This window comes from Manis pentadactyla, chromosome 8, assembly GCF_030020395.1.
Source record: "Manis pentadactyla isolate mManPen7 chromosome 8, mManPen7.hap1, whole genome shotgun sequence".
In the NCBI taxonomy this organism is placed as follows: Eukaryota; Metazoa; Chordata; class Mammalia; order Pholidota; family Manidae; genus Manis; species Manis pentadactyla.
In genome coordinates, this window is record NC_080026.1 from 129,392,725 (window position 1) to 129,409,714 (window position 16,990).

Here is a 16,990-nt window from a genome sequence, read left to right on the forward strand (position 1 = left end):
TGGAGAGAGCCTCTGCAGGGATGGAAATCCCGGCCCTGTGGGTGCAGCTGGGCGTTTTACCACTAAGGGCTGCGGTGAACAGCACAGCCAACCAGGTGTGTCGCTGGCCCCTACCGCGAGGAGTCTGGGGAAGCTCGCCGCATCAGCAATTACAGAAGCCGGAGGTGGCAAGACCTCATAGCAGCTCTGACTTCATCTTCTTGTCAGGCTAGGGGATGGTCTCCCGGGAGAGGGTGGTGACCTCTAAAGTCTGTCACAGGCCAAGTGGAATTCAGCTCTGACTCTGCTCTTTAAACCTCTGCTCTTTAAGCTCTGGCTTCTTTGAAACCATGGCTGGTCCCCTTTTACTGGTTTGCAGTCTTATGTTTTTAAAAACCATCTGAGGGAAATGTGTTTTAATAGAGAGGACATGTTTTCACTGGTGTTTTCCCGAGATTGATGATGCAACTAGAGCAGGCCAAGAGAATGAAATATTAGGGTTATAAACTAGAATGTACACAGATGTTTATACTCTTTGGCAGGCACAGATCTATAAATAATTTTTCTTGCCTTAAACTCAATGTAGTGTTTTGCTCTTTGTGTTAGAGTAGCATCTCCTCCCCAAGGGCCATTCCCGTGTTTGGTATAAATCACAGCGCACAGGGAAGGCTCATTAAATGGTGCAGCCCTCGGTTGGCACTCAGGACACATCTGGGGAAGAGAAATACCAACTGAGGGGATTGGCATAGGTGCCCTTAGTGCTCTGGCTCTCAGGGTTGAGCTCTGGGCAGGAAGAGGTTCCAAATGGGCCTTAAGCAAGAGGAGAGTGTGTGTCCCCTCTGGGTGGGGGGATGAGGCCCACCACCCTGTCAAGTTGGGGGACATCTCTTGCATGCGGCTTACCTCTCTGTTCATTGAGGCCTTTGTCTGCCATTTCCCAAGACAGCTTTAATCGTAAAAGTCTAGGCTGTCGGCCCAACCTCTTATTTGCTGCTGATGTTTTCTGGTTCAAACCAATTTCAGCAGCTTTCGCTGTCTACCTGGGCGAGGCCGTTCCCACAGCAGTGGGCTGCCAGGTGGTGCCCCGCCTCGGGGAGTGGGACCTGCCTGGGTCTGCCCACTCAGCCGAGCCACTGTGGTGCCTTCTCTGCAGGAGACCTCTCAGGCCTCTTGGGGGTCACTGTGGAGACATGGCCTGTCACTCCAGGTGACTTAATCAGTGTGGAAAGCCCAGCTGGAAGCCTTCTGTTGGTTTTCTGCCTCCCAACACAAATGCTCTTCAAGTGGTGACCTGACGTGGACTCTCAAAGAAAGGCCTTTTGATGCCGGGCCGGGAACGCCTGTCCCCGCGTGCTCCCGGCTGCTGCCCTGTGGAACTGTGGCGCCCAGCTGCCCAGTCTGGCCTCTGCTGGGAGGCAGCTGACCTGAAAGCCATGTTATTTTTTTAACGTGGGTTTTAGTACCCAGAGCAATAATATTTTCAGCTGGTTATTGAGGCTGATTAATGAGCCTCAGGCCTCCATTTGGTTACATAGAGCCTCCTTTACAGATGTATTTTGGGACAGTGCACATTCAGGGTTCTGCATGGGATTGAGTTACCCCAAAACGTGGTCAGCCATTTGTCTGGGGCCTGGGCCTTGCAAAGCAATCTGGGTAAATCCCCATGGTGCCAGACCACTAGGGGGTCTTCCAGGGCAGCAGGACACGTGGTGCATCTCTCCTCACCCTGGAAAAAGGGTGATCAGCTGTGCTGCAGAACCCTTACCCCAGTGGAGATGCAACTCCTGGCCCTGTCACTTGATAGCCCCATTGTATCTGAACTGGTTACTTGGCCTCTCAGGGCCTCAGTTTCTCCATCTGTAAATTGGGAATAATGCCAGTCTTGTAGGGTAAGCCTAGTACCTACTCCACACTGTGTGGTGAGTGTATGCACACATGTGTTAGTTTTAGGCAAAGAGGGAGAAAATAACAGGAAAAACTCAAAAAGAAGGAGCTACCTTCTCTCCTTAAATGGTCCCAAGAAGTCATCAATCAAATCAACTTATTGTGAATGATAGTTCTTAAGGTAAGGAGGCACTGGCCTTTGGAGAAGAGGTTCTGAGGTTGGTGGCCCCATGGAGGTCAGGAGGCCCTTGCTCCTTTCCTGGCTCTGCCACAACCATCTGTGTGACCTTGGGCCAGTCCTTCACTTCTCTGAGCCTCAGTGTCCAGCTCTGTAAAGGGGTTAGATTCTTCCCAGAACCACTAACCCACAGCCTCTGAGTCAAATGATTGTAGCATGAGTGTTCCTTCCTTGGAGAAAATTGTTGAATCTTGATTCTCCATTAGAGGAGAAATAATAGTACCAGGAACACTTTGGATGGAAATGCACTTGGCTGCATCTGTGGGCATTCCAACGGCGGTCTGCCGTTCCCCTTTTCTGGGAGGGTCTCCTGGGCTAGCCTGGGGAGAAACTGGACCCTAGACACTGGGTTGACAGATTGCCTTGAACGGGGCCAAGAGAGCTGGGGCGTCTAATTCACAGTGAGGTGGCTGGGGAGAGTTTCAGTCCATCTGTGTTGATGTCATTTCCTCTGTCTCTTTTGAAATAGCTGTGCTTTTGGACTGAGGCTAACAAAGCCTTGAGTGGTGGAGTTTGAAATGGTATAAACAATTTGCAATTAGGTCCCTTGTCTAAATAAGAAAGGCAAGCTTATCCAGCCTTCTTTCTCATTAACGTGAGGCCTGTTATCCACTTGACAGTGCATCAGATGTGAGTGAAGGAGCCCTCTTTGGTCAAAGCAATAAAAAGGTCCATCTTTCAGATGGCTTATAAGGAAGGCCTCACTTCTTTAGAGCTCGGTCCCACTGGTGTGGCCAGCAACCAGGAGTCCTAAATTCCGTGGTGTTGTTGAGAAAGAGCTGTGGGCTTGGAGCCCCACCACTTCCCCCAAATGACCCTGGGCATGTGTGGATGCAGGTCATAATGGTAGGGTTCTTGAGGTTCAGATAAGAGCATTTGAGAAATCTGTGTTCACTTTATAAACTAAAAGGTAAAGCTGTAAAAGGTAAGGTACCTATATGTTTGTATTCTCTTGCAAGGTGTACTAACAATGGTGATAATAATGGCAACCATCGTGGAGTATTTATTATGTGCTTTTTCTGTCTGTATTTTGTAGAGGTTAAGGAGAATGACCAAGGTCACACAGCTTGTAAGGTCTGAGTGACCTAAGGCAGCCTACTGGTGGGGGCCTTCTGGTTTGGTAGCTTGTTATTTTTCAATGGCTTCCTTCCTTTGATTTACCAAAGTCAGTGGTTCTCAACCCCAGCTGCCCGGATGCCTAGCTCTCATGACCAGAGGGTCTGACTCAGTTGGGGTGGGGAGGGGGCCTGAGCACCAGTGTTTGCTCCCCCGTGATTCTAACATTCAGCCCAAGGGGAGAACCGCTATTCTAAGCACATGCCCGTGGATGTTGCAAAGTAGGCTGGATGGCAGGGCCCTTGGCCAGGTCTCCCCTCTCTGGGCCTCAGCGCCCTGCCTGGTAGAAGGAGAGGATTGGTCAGTTTACCTCCAGGGCATCTTCTCCAGGGGCCTCTAACTACAAAAGGCTCGAGCAAATCTATTATTGTTCTTTGCCTTCTTCTGTTTTAGGCAGAATATGAAGTTACTCCAGATGAAAAACTGGGAGAAAAAGGGAAGGAAATTATGACCAAGTACCTCACCCCAAAGGTAAGAGGCTGCCTGCACCCCACAAAGGAAGGAATGGGAGGCCTTCTGTAGGAATGTGGGCCCCACGTCTGTGCCAGGCCTCGTGGGGAATGGCAAGGTTTCTGGCTGGTGGCTGCTGTTGGTCTCCAGGGACCCAGAATTCTCACCTTCCCCTGGAGAGTGCCCAAGTCTAGTGGGGCCAGGTGGGTGGTCCAGGCCAGTCTGGGGCTTGGGTGGGGATCCCTGCTTCTCGAGGGCCCAGTCCCCTCCAGGGTCCCATGTGTGCCCACTGCTCACACCCAAGCATTTGTGGCAGGACGGGTGAAGGCCCGGCCAGGGCAGGCATCGGGAGTGCTCAGAAGAAAGAGCACAGCAGGGATGGCTCGGGGAGGCCGGTGTCGAAGGGAAGGCCTGGGGGTGATCGGGAGGAGAAAAGGGTGGGTGAAGCTGTGCTGGCAGAATCAGTGTCAGTCGACACACATGGAATGCAGGGTATTCTGAAATATGTCCAGGAGGACACTAAAGGGCAAGGAGCCACCCTGACCCCCTCAGGATCATCCCTCAGGGCTGAAGGAAGAGGGCAGCCCGTCCCCTGGGGTCCTGGCAGCCGTGATTCCCTGTTCCTTCTTACCCCAACTTGACAGATAAACAGGTTCTCTATCCAGTTCAAAGAGCCTGGTCTGGGATCCTGGAGTTCTAGGCCCTCTGCCCATCCCAGTGGTCATGTTCCCTCACTGGGCCTCAGTTTCCCTCCCTTAAAAGCGACTCTCCCTGCCTGAGCCTCCCATGTCCCCCAGAAGCCTCAAGAGGCTGAGATGAGACCTGCATGGGGACATCTCTGGGGGTGACCTATGGGCCAGTGGTGGCTTTGTTCTCAACCAGGACCTGGGCACTGTAGGCACCAGCCCTGCAGGAAGGGCTCCCCGTTCCCCAGGCTGCCAGTGGACTGAAGTCGCCACAGCATGTATGATGGGGTCCCAGCTGTCCTTTCATCCACATACATGTGGCAGGGGTGGCGACCCAGGCACACAGGTCAGGACTGGCCCCAGCCCTGACTTACCGTGTGTTTTCCTCTCCTTGGCCTCAATGCTGTTTGCTGTGAAATGGGCAAGGCAATGAGCAGATAATCTCAGAGGGTCCCTGCCCATTGGACCGTCACAGATTCTGTCCACTGCAAGCCCACACTGAGGGAATGACAATTGAATCACGAGACCAGAACCAGACAAGAAACCAAGAGTGGGAGACGCTTCCAGCTGGGGAGAGATGTGTTGCCAATGACATACAGAGACTCCCAGGATGTGACATTTAGCCCCTGAAGAAAGGCGGCCCCTGGCCCACCTGAGGTTATTAGTCAGTCAGTTGATTCTGAATTTGCTTAATTCGAAAGGCCCCAGGTGCCTCCCACATTGGGGGCGCTGACCTCCAGGGCTGGTGTCCACTCATGATTATGCTAAAGCTGAGGAGACACGTCTGCTGCAGTTGCACAGGTTGGCGTCCACGCAGGAGACAGGGAGGATTATGGGCAGAGGGTCCAGGTCACTCTTCTGGCAACAGGTGGGCTGCTGAAAGCCTGCAACCCCCTGTGAGAGCATCTCAGGTGACATGAGGGCTTAAAACTGCAGTAGCTCCTGCAGAGTTTAAAATCAGGCCCCTGCCACTCCCCTGCACAGATGGACCATCTCCAGTGCAGGTGGCCTGTCTCCAGCATCTGCAGGCGGCCAGTGGGCATCTCCAAGGGGGCAGCCAGCCTCCCACCCAGGGGTGTCCCCTGTGTCCCTTGCTCCTGCCCCTGCTGGTCATGTCCTCGTGTCTTTCCTTTGCACCTTCATCGTAATTACAAGCTTCTCTTTATGGGTATGGCAAGCATGCCCAGGGCCTTTGCACATTTCAGAAACGAGAGGATCAGTGTTCATAAAGCACCTCCAGATGCTGAACAGGGCCAGCCCCCTCTGCCAAGGTGTGGCCCTGGGCGAACGGGGCTCCCGCGCCCTCTGCAGAGCTGTTGGGCAGCCCTGCCCCTCTTTGTTCCAGATAGAGGCCTTGCTGGCTTCTGAACATCCTTAGGTTGGAAGTGGTCAAGGAGGAGACGTGTCTGAGCAGGGTCCCCACCCCTGAGGTGGTGGTGAGGCTGCAGGCGGATGTTTCTCATCTTGCTGCTACTTGAAACAGCATGACCACCGTGGGCATGAACAGGAACAAAGAGGAAGCACCCCCTGAGGGGTGTAAATACCCTGGGGGGATAAGAACACCAGCCCCCGGGCCTCCCCGTGATGGTCCCAGCCTATGAGAAATGAGAGACAGGCTTATTGACAGGTACCTGCCAGGGCCCCGAGGGGAGTAACTTGCATAGCTGACAATCTTCAGATGCCCTGGGCGAAGGCGTTTTCCACAGTGGCTCAAGTTTGTCCACCCAGCTCCTTTGGGGCTGCCCACCTGTTTGGGTTCCCCCCAAACAATGGCAATGGACACATTTTGAGGACCCACTGTGTGCAGGTGCCCTCTCTCCATTGTTGCTGTCACCTCATGGCATCGTCCTACGGCTCCATCTCACAGATGAGGATGACGCACCTCAGGAGGGCTGTCACCGTCCCAGGTCACATAACCAGGGTTTGCGCGCAGGTCAGGGTGTTCCCCAAACCCTTGATCTCGCCCGTGTGGGGTGCACTGTTCCCACTGCTGCCCCTCGCTGTCCCCACTGCCCCGGGCCAGCACATCTGACGGTCTGGCTGTGATCAGCAGTGGGAATGTAGCCTTCTCTTTCAGCCCATCCAAGGTGGCTGTGGGGGGACCCTTTCCTTTCCCCACCTGCCAGCCAACCTCCCCCAGAAGCCCCTGCTAGCAGACCCCAATCTGGGCCCTCCAGACCTCCCCACCCGCCTCAGTGCAGCCTCCGTCTAGTGAAGGGAAGGGGCCCAGACTCCCCGGCAGCTCAGACAGTTTTACAAGTGCCTCCAAGCCTGCCAACATTTTTTCCTTAAGTACTCCTCAATTAAAAGAATTTAAACCACTCCATATGTTATAGCCCAGGGGCCTGGGGGAGGTTGAAGCAATCCCATGGGGCGACTGTTTTTCTCCAATAAATTTTGCACTGCCTTCCAGTCCTCCTGTAGTCACTCTCAGAAGCCCTTTCTTTCCACATCTCAGTGCTGCACATGCCCCTAGGCTGGGGAGCAAGGGGCTAGGAGAGTGGCTGAGCCCATGGCTGAGTCCCCAGCATCGGCTCTGAGGCCTCCCAACAACCCCCAGAGCCATTGTCCCCAGATCCATTGTCCTTCCCTTGGGCATCTCCTCAAGATGTAGCTCATGTGACTCAGCTCTGAGCAGCATTTTCAAAGGGTAGACTGTTCCACTGTGATCATTTGAGAGGCTCTGTGGTCACTTACGAGAGTGCAGTGCTGCATGCCCATCTCACCCGGTAAGGTTTAACCTGGTATGTGAGCATATTAAAAGCTCTGAGAAGTCCTGCAATAAAGACACCTGTTTAACTGCAAAAAAAGCAGGACTCTGTGAGCACATTGTTCGGTTGGGCTTCTGCAAGTCAGTCCTTCCACTCTGTCTTCCCCAAGGAGCCTGCCTTACAGGGGGGGTGATGCATCAGCTGATCGGTGGAATGCAGTGTGAGGGAGCAGTGGTGGAGCTGTGCAAAGGGAAGTGGGGTGAGGAGTCCTGGGAAGTTGCCTCTAGACCAGCCTGGGCAAGCCAGGGCGGCTTCTTGGAGGCGATGTGGCTGATAACAGGAGGATGAAAAAGAAACCAGGTGCATAGGAGAGGAGAAGCACCTTTCATGAGCAAGGGTGCCGAGCAGTGGTTCTCACCTGGGGATGTTTTGCCCCCAGGGACAATTTGGCAGGATCTGGAGGTATTTTTGGTTGGCATAATTGGGAGGAGGTTCTACTGGCATCTAATAGGTAGAGACCAGGGACGCTGCTGAATGTCCTACAGCGCGCAGGATAGACCCACAACCAAGAATATTCTGGCCCCAGATGTTGCTGTTGCTGTGGTTGAGAAGCCTTAGTACAGAGGAGGGAAGGGTGTGCGTGGGCACTGATGTAGGAGCAAGAAAGTAGGTAGGGACACAGGCCCTCCGGGTGGCAGGGCCTGCAGAGCTGTGTTGAGGAGTCGACGCCATCCTGACAGCAGCGGGGAGCCGCTGGGGCTTTGTATGCTGTGTGCTGCTCAGGATGATCCTCTGACCTTGCAGAGGAGACAAGGGGAGAGGGGAGGATAGGGGGCAGGAGACCGTCCAGGGAGCCGCCCCAGGCGCCGGGGCTGCGAGGGTGACCGCGCGGGGCAGCCACAGTAGGTACAAGGACATTGGGGGTTAGGAGCTTCTGGGGCATAGCCAGGCATGCAGCAGGAGTGAGCAGGAGTCCCAAGCAACTTCCTGGTTTTCTTCTTGAGTCACTGAGTGGGTGTAGGTGCCCCCAGGAGAGACAGAGTGCATAGGATGAGGGTCATTGCTGCAGGTGGCAGAGTTAATAGCTCACTGGGCAGAGGTGATGGCATCTGCCCTCTCTGGGGGTCCTCTGCCCCCACACAGTGCTGGACTCATGGCTCAGCCATTGCAAGTTGGTTTGAATGAGATGATGAGGGGGCCTTGGAAGCTTCCTTCCACAGGCCCCCTCATCTCTCCTGCCTCAGGTCTCTTTCTGGGAAGCTGACACTTAGCTGGCTTGTGTCCCCCAATGTCTGACATGATGTGTTTGCTGGGAGCCTTGCTGGAAAGCCCCTGCTTGAAGTCAAAGGTTATGCCCAAGGCCAAATTCTTGTTCCTTGTGGGATGATGCTCTTCAAACCCTGGCTTAAATGCTTCGATCCCAAGGGGCAAAGTCCACTCCTTGGACACTGCTGAGAATTTTGGATCGTTGCCCATAGACAGCCAGCTTTACTCTGGGGGCCAGTAGAGAACACCAGCCCAGGGTAGGCGTTGGTATGGGCTGAAAGCTGTTGGAAATTGAACACAAAGGCAGTCTAGTGCTGTGAGAAGGCAGTTTTAGAACTAGGCAGTCCTGGGTTGGAAGCCAGACGTGGCCTCGTTTCATTGCATGGACTGGGAAAGTCACTTACTCTCCCAGAGCCTTGGGCTGTGCATCTGTCAGATGGGCAGGATCGTGGTGAAGGTCATGAATACTGGCAAGTCCCAGAGCCCAGGAGCTGGTACATATCAGACACTCACTCAGCAGTGGCTGTCATTTGATTTTCCCCTCCCTGCTCTGTGCTTTCAAAATTAGGCTGTCAAATGAGGAAATCATTCAGGCATGAACTCCAGCTGTGGAGTTGGGAGAGGCCAAGGAGGAGTCCAGAGGGCCCCCTGATGCACAGGCTGGCCAGAGAGTCTGGGCTCATTAAAAGGCAATGGATTAGTCAGGATGATTAGTGCTAGCCGCCATAACAAGCAAACCTCAGCTCTCAGGGGCTTCACCCTGCAGGGATGTCTTTCTTTCTCAAGCACAATCGGATTGAGTCTTCATCTTCCTGGGTGAAGGCCAGGGGTCCTGGCTGCTTTTGTGACTCCACCATCTTGAAGATGTCTCATTATCACTGCCAGAGGGGGAGAGAGGAACATGAACTTTAACTACATGGCTTAAGCCCTGTGGGCCTTCGAGGGAGGCTGGGAAATTCAGGCGAGCATATGAAATATTGCTTCCTCTACCTTCCTCACCCCCAACCTCTAAGCTGAAAACCCTGTCTGTGCTGCAGGCCAGTCTGCAGTGCTAGGGAGGCAGCCATGAGCACGGCACGCCCCATAGACGCTTGAGGTCTTGTCAGCTCAGAGAAGCACCAGTCACTGTGTGTGCTGGGCTCCGTGGAGACCTGGACTGCTCACCTCCCAGGTTCCCACACCAGAAACATTATGGGCATTCAGAAAATATTCTTAATTATAATAATAAATAATAGGTGATCATGAAAACAGTATGTTATCCGTTACTACACACTTTATTTTAAAATACTAAAATTATGTTATTTAAAAAACTCACATTCCATAAAATCCACCCTTTCAAGTATACAGTTCAGTAGTTTTAAAAATATTGAAAGTCATTCAACTGTCACCATTGTCTGATTCCAGGATGTTTTATCACCTTTGATAGAAACTCCATACCCATCAGCCGTCACTCCCTATATCCCTTTCCTCTCAGCCCCCGGCAACCACGAATCTACTTTCTGCTTCTGTGGATTTTCCTATTCGGGACATTTCATATAAATAGAATCATACAATATGTGGACTTTTGTGACTGACTGCTTTCCCTTAGAATAATATATTCCAGGCTCATCCCTGTTATAGTGTGTATCAGTACTTCATTCCCTTTCTTGGCTGAATAATATTCCACTGTATGGATAGACCACATTTGATTTATCTTCTCATCAGTTGGTGGCCACTTAGGTTGTTGTGAATAATGCTTCCATGAACATTCATGTACAAGTTTCTGTGTGGACATATGTTTTTATTTCTCTTGGGTATATGCTTAGAAGTAGAATTGCTGGGTCATGTGGTAACTCAGCATTCAGTCATTCAAGGAACTCCAGACTGTTTCCAAAGTGGCTACACCATTTCACATTCCCACCATCAGTGTATGAGGCTTCCCATTTCGCTACAGCCTCACCAAAACAAATCATAGTGCACCTTAAGCCTCTTCCTCTGGAGAACCAAAGCCCCACTGCCTGTTGTCTTTTTCATTTTATTCATCCCAGTGGGTGTGAAGTGGTATCTGATTGTGGTTTTAATTTGAATTTCTCTAATAACTAAAGACCCTGACCTACATGTTCATGTGCTTAATGGCCATTTGTATATCTATTGAGAAATGTCTATTCAAATCCTTTGCCAATTTTTAAATTGGGCTGTTTATCTTCTTAATGCTGAATCCTAAGAGTTCTTTGTATGTTCTGGATACGAGCACTTTATCAGATATATGAGCTGCAAATATCTTCTCCCATTCTGTGCATTGTCTTTTTACTTCCTTGATGGTGTCCTTTAAAGTATGAAGGTTTTTAATTTATGAAATTCAGATTCATTTTGATTGCTTGTTTTTAACTAACTTATTTTTACTTTGTCTTATCTGTTCTTCTGTTCTTATAAGAGGGCTTTTGAAGAACAGGGCACATATGGGGACACAGTAAACAACTCGTAATGCACATTAAGCCTGTTCTTCTGGAGAACCAAAACCCCATTGCCTGTTGGAAAAATCAGGGCCAGGAGTAGTCCTTCATGAATATTCCAGCTCTTCTTCTGGTTGACATGACAGCGTTCATTCAGCCCTCTGTGTCCAACACGGCAATGGTATATTACAGACCTGCTCTTGGATCGCCAAGCTGTGCATCCGAGTACCCACAGTACATATCAGGTAACCGAGGTTTGGAAAGAAAAGAGGCTGGTTTAGAATAGTGGAGACAGGGCTTAAGGGGAGCCCCTGAGTATCCTGCTTTGGCAGTGGTGTTTGTAGGACATCTTGCTGTGGTTCATTTTCATTGGGTCCAAGAGCAGCTATGCCAGGTCCCCACACTAGTCACTACAACCTGGCAGGTAATACCCAACTTCAAAATGGTTTTTCTAGGGAGTAGCAGTGGATTCTAGGAGATACTCAGACCTGGCAGAGGGTCCTGTTGAAAGGGCCTAGACAATGAGGTGCACAGGTGGGTTGGGGCAGCCTTCTTACTTGAACAGCATGGCATCCTCAGGGGGATGCTGGGAATGCCCCCAGGCAGGCAGTTCTTGGAGGGCATTTAGTGCTGCAGTCCGCTGGCAGGATATTTTCTCTGGGCATTGCCTCTTTGTTTCTACAAACAATGATAGGGTAAGGCAGGGAAGTTTGTTCTTGTTAAGGGGAAATTACCATCAGCCCAAGGTTTTGCACAAAAGAAATCTATTCCTAGGGTTTGTTTGGCTCTCCGGAAAACGTCCACCTTTTAAAAAGTAAAGAGCTTGAATGAAAGGAAACAATAATTATTCCAAGTTCCTCTTTCTCTGGCCTCTGGCCCCCTGCTCACCTCACCAGTGCCTCTCCCTCTGCACCCACACAGCAGTGGGCGTGTGAGCTACCCAAGCTGGCTGGCTTTGCAGGACGCAACTCCTACCCATGTCAGAGCAGTCCGTGGCTTCAGTCCCTGTCCTCAGGGGCACACGGAGCCCCAGCTCTGCCACCTTCCAGCTATGCTTCGTTGGAGCCTCAGTCTCTCCATCTGAGTAGTGGGGATGATGAATATGGGGCCCAAATGGGCTAATGGCCACCAGTCCTTCTCAAAGGATCTTCTTAGCACCTTATCTCCATAGCCCCCTTACAATTATTTATATAACATTTTCTTTAAATCAGCTCCTCTGTTGAAATTAAAATTAATGAGTTTCAAAAGGAAACCTGGTATCAGGAACATGCCTAGAAAAGCAGGATTGATTTGTCATAAATAAAAGGAACTGGAAAAGTTGGCTTTAAAATCCTAGCTGGATACTCTTGCCTGCCTGAGGCTCTGAGCCTAAAGCCTCCTTTCTCTTTGTTTTGATGGGAGATTAGTGAGTATTAGAGACGTGTTAGCACGGTGGTAGCATCACACTGAGACTGTTTCCTGAAGGAGAATTGCAAAGGGAACACCTTTTTCACTGAGTGAATCAGTATCATTTAACTGTGTCCCTGTACCTCCCAACACCATCTCAACGTCTTTGGAAAATGCTAGGCTGTCTGCTTCCCAGCTATGATGCGTTTTATACATGCTGCCTGTTAGAAGAGACAGTCTGACCTGGAGTAAAGACCGCTGGGCCAGGGGTCAGGCTCACCCCTAGATCTCCCTTCCCAGGGTCTGTGGCCCTGGGGGAGTTAGCTTAGAGTCTCTCTGACCATCTGACCAAGTTGTGGTTGTCCAGGGCAACCCAGGGCACAGAATACGGGTAGCTGGGGCAAATCCTTCCCTTCCAAGTGCCTGTGCCATCCTCCATGGGGTTCAGGCTCCCAGCCACTGGTCCTGGACCGAGCACTCATCTCTGCGAGGATCCTTGGCCCGCATCTGTCTCCCAGTTCCGGGGACAGCATCTCCGTCCTGTTGTCAGTGAATCCAGTGAGCTTGGAGTCTTTGCACGGGCTGCTCCTGAGCAGGGTCTGGCAGGGCAGCTGGCAGGGCAGCTGGCAGGGCTGCAGAGGCAGCTGGGCTGTACACCCTAGCCTTGCCCGTTTCCTGCCGCAGCACTGCAGAGAGAGACTTGAGGACAGAAGAGGATCAAAAAGAAAACCTGAGAGAGGAACTTCTTGGAGTTTCTCGAGTGCAGTGGGTTTCTCGAGTTCCATTTTTGGGAGCAGCAGAGAAAGGAATTAAAAACACATAAAGCCACATTTGTGTTCACTAGCCATCCTGGGGTGAGGCAGAGGGAGTTAGCATTCATTGAGCAGCTCGTGTGTGCCTAGAACATCATGTTTCCTCCCTGTTACCCCGTCTTCATGACAGCTCCCTGGAAGGATGAGACATGGGCATGCAAAGAGGTCAAGCAACTGCCCAAGATCTGGCTGGGGCCCAAGAGGGGACCGAACCCAGGTCTGAGCCTCCACACCTGCCCACGCTCCTCACAGCCAGATATGCCTCCTCTTCCTGGGTCTCGGCTCCCATCAGTAGAGCAAGCAGGTGGCTGGGATGCTGGCAGAGAGGCCCTACCCCCCTCAACCGCTTGTAATATTGATGAAATCTGTGGTCTCAGGGTCAAGTCTTTCTGTGTGCCAAACGCTGTTCCAGGGCTTTAAATAATTCACTTAATCCACACAACTGTCCCGTGGATTATTATTTCCATTTTAAAGATGAAAAGATGAAGACACAGAGAGGTCAAGTAACTTGCATAAATTCACACAGCTGGGATCGGGGAAGCTGAAACTTCAGAGTGTGTGCTTTTGATCAGAGCCTACCCCTTCCTGCTCTCCTACCCAACCTGGCTCCGTGCCCTGGGCTCCACTCACATCTCTTCTTGATTGAGGGATTATTAATGACCCAGGAGCACCCAACTAGGGAGCTAGGGTGCTGTTGTGCCTTCGAGGGCTCCTGGGTCATTTCAAGTTCACCCCAGTGCCGGGCATGGCACCGCTGCCCACAGAGGGTCCCTGCTGCATGAGCCACCCTCTGCACTGAGGCCCAGGTCTCCAGAGATCCTGACACACTGAGAGACGACCCAAGAGCCCGTCTATCCCGCTCCTCCGTTTCATCCCAAGGAGGACGCTGGCTGCCTGGGGTGGGCCGTGGCTCCCAGGGAACCTCAAGGGCCACCCAGACAAGGGTCTTGGCAAACAGCTTTAGCTACAGGTTTCCGGTCTGCAAAGACATCGCTGTGCTTGAGGCAAGGACCCCTTTTTCCTCCCTTCCCTCCCCAGGCCTTGGCTTTATGTAAAGTACTGATGGCTCCATGAAACCCAGTTTTAAAACCACTGAGCTAAGCCAAACTCCTTTCCTACATGAGGGAAATGAGGCCCCAAGAGAGGCTGGACCCCCGGCGGTGCACAGCTTGGAAAAGGAGACTAGAACAGTTCTCGTTGGGTCCTCCACAACCCTGTGTGGGAAGCGTGGAGAGAAAGTGCGTGAAGGACATGCTTCCTGACTTGTTTTCCAGTTCCCGCAGAGGTTGCCTCATGGGGCCTGAATCCCTCGGAGGCCCCTATTCTTTGAGCCAGTATGTATCTATATATGCTGAGCATTTGTGACGCTGAATCATTAAGTTGTTCACACCCCTTTGCTAAGGGCAGGTTTTAATGAGCCCTGTGTGAGGAAATAATATTAATTAAGCACCTACTGTATCCTATATGCTTTACACCTTTATCTCATCCCATCTGCATTACAGTCCTGTGTAGGACACAGTTGTCCCTTCTCCCCTGGGCAAAGGTCCTTAGTTATTGAGGGTGAAAGCTGAGAATGGAAAACAGGGGCTCAACAGGTGCTTGCACACAGATATCCACAGCAGCACTACTCACAAGCCAGGCAGTAGAAACACCGAGATGCCCACCAAGAGAGGAATGGGTAAGCGGAAGGTGGTAAATCAACACAGTGGAATATTATCCGGCCATTAAAAGGAATGAAGTTCAGCCTGTGCTACAACATGGGTGAACCTTGAAAACATTATACTAGGTGAAAGAAGCCAGACACCAGAAAACAAATATTGTATGATTCCACTTATAGAAAATATCTAGAATAGGCAAATCTATCAAGGCAGAAAGTAGATTGTTAGAGTTTACCAGGAGCTCATGGGAAGGAGAAATGGGGAGATATTGCTTAATGGATACAGAGTTTCTGTTAGGGGTGATGAAAAATTTTGGAAAAAGATATTGGTAATGGTTGACATTATGAATGTAATTAATGCCATTGAACTGTACACTAAAAAAAATGGTTAAAATGGCAATCTATGTCTATTTTATCACAGTAAAAGGAAAAAAACAAAAAAACGGAATGAAGATATGATATAACCCCACTCTGTCTGGTTCCAGAGCCTGTGATCTTTCTCTTCCACTCAGTTGTCTTCTCAAAAAGTTAACCAAGGACAAAAATCCCCCAAAACCAGCTTCCCAGGTACTGCATGGATGAGCGGGTCTGGGAGGGCAAGCGGGCTGACCCTGCAGGATGCACACACGCGGTTCCCTCCTGGCCCCTGTCCAGCAACCAGTCCTGAGCCTGGGACTTGACTTCCACTTTGAGCTGTGTCGTTAGCATTTTCTCATGTCACAGTCTTGCAGGATTTTTAGCGACTGTGTAATTGTCCTTCAAATAGGCATACTTATGTTTCTCCCCCACCAACCTTTCCTGGAAAACAAACTCTCTCTGCCCACAGCCCGGCTTCTTTGCGGCTCCTCCTGATATCCTTGAAGCTGATGTACCAGCTGCGGCTCCGCACGGCAGGCCAGAGCATGCCCATCTGGATCCCTTTTCTTTTCTTGTGACCTTCCAGGTCAGAAAATTGGATGTTCCTTTGATGCTGGTGGAGCTAGCTCTGCCTCCGACCCTGTTCTTGTGTGTGGACGGTATTTCCTGCCCAGAATTCTCTTCAGAGTAGCTGGACACCGAAATCAGCCACAGGCTTCCTGAGGACAGCCCCCCAGCCCCACCTTGGGTGCATGTGACGCTGGTCTCTGATGCCTGCACTTGGCCAACTCACCGTGTGGCCTGTCGGGCCCTCCCCATCTGTGGGCCTTGGGCAGAGAAATGACATCATGAGGGTGGGGGGTCGGTGGGGTGCTTCAGTTGAATCTTAGGAGATTTCTGCCCCTCCTTCACTCCTAAGCCCCATGGAGTGAAATCTGCACTGGAGAAACATGTTCAAGGCCAGGATACTTCCAACACAATTTCAAACTGAGGCCGGTTTGGCAGCCGTGGATGGGAGGGTGTTCTGGAAGACGGGAAGTTGGCTGGCTGTGGCCTTGCATCTCACAAGCAAAGAATGAGGGACACTCCCCAATGTGAGCATTTTGCACCCCAGCCCCTTTGAATAAGAGCTGCGCTCTGAGTTACCTGCACGTGGCTGCTTCGGTCCAGAGCAGAGTTGGCTGGATTCAAACGACATGCCAGGAAAAACCCCACTTCTCTCTGGGACCTGAGGCCAGTCCTTAGACCGCATAACCAGCGTGTCACTTCCCATCCCACCCTTCAGGCCCACAGGCCGTGACCGGACATTATCAAATTGACAGAACCCGGCTGGCCCCTCACTCCACATCCAGGCACATTTCATTTTGTTAATAATTATCATTTTTAGCTTTTGACGTAAAGAGTCACAGTCTGGGTCAGGGTCACTGGTGTATTTTCCTTTCTTTCTCATTAAAGTTGCCCAGCTCTCAGGGCCCCTGGCTAAACTCTGCCAGTGTTTTTAAATGTCCCCTCTTGCTTCCTGACCCCTAAAAACCCTTCATCCTGATTTCTGCGAAGCCACTTGAACAACAAAGGAAATTTGGGTCAAGATGCTTTAAGCCCCAATCTGCTTTTCCTTTCCTGAAGGGTTGTGGCTGTTTCTCAAGAGCTGTGTTTCTCTACTTTGCCGACCCAGGAAACATGATACCTTGAGACCTGGGGAGGCCAGGTCAGCAGGGCACCATCAGAAAAAGCTGGAACCCGCTTCCCAGGCAGGGCTTGCTTGCAGCACTTCCTGACCTCCTGGCCCCTCACCCCGTTGTTGATCTCTCCGAGCCTGCTGTCTGTTAGTGATCTTCAAAGGCAATCCTGCCATCTTATATGCATCCAGAAAAGTGTCAAAATTTTGCCATTCAAAATAGTGGATTGTTTCAGAGTCCTGATCATCTCAGAATACTTCCCAGGGTACAAACACGAGGGATTGAAAGGAGGAAGGATCCTCCTCGTTGCCTAGACAAACTCCTTTGTCCTCTGGGC

At 51.2% G+C, this 16,990-nt stretch overlaps 1 protein-coding gene across 7 annotated transcripts in view; it reads left to right on the plus strand.

Moving 5' to 3' along the window:
• Positions 1-16,990, plus strand: part of GRK5 (G protein-coupled receptor kinase 5) — a 204,280-nt gene that overhangs the window by 151,487 nt on the left and 35,803 nt on the right. For 5 of the 7 annotated variants that reach the window (XM_057506389.1, XM_057506386.1, XM_057506388.1 and 2 more), the window contains 2 exons: positions 3,611-3,688; positions 15,444-15,560. In XM_057506389.1, coding sequence (XP_057362372.1) covers positions 3,665-3,688; positions 15,444-15,560 — 141 coding nt within the window. In that variant the 5' untranslated portion in view covers positions 3,611-3,664. Of the gene's footprint in view, positions 1-3,610; positions 3,689-15,443; positions 15,561-16,990 lie in introns of those variants that run through there. The other 2 variants (XM_036899096.2, XM_036899100.2) reach the window with 2 other exon arrangements.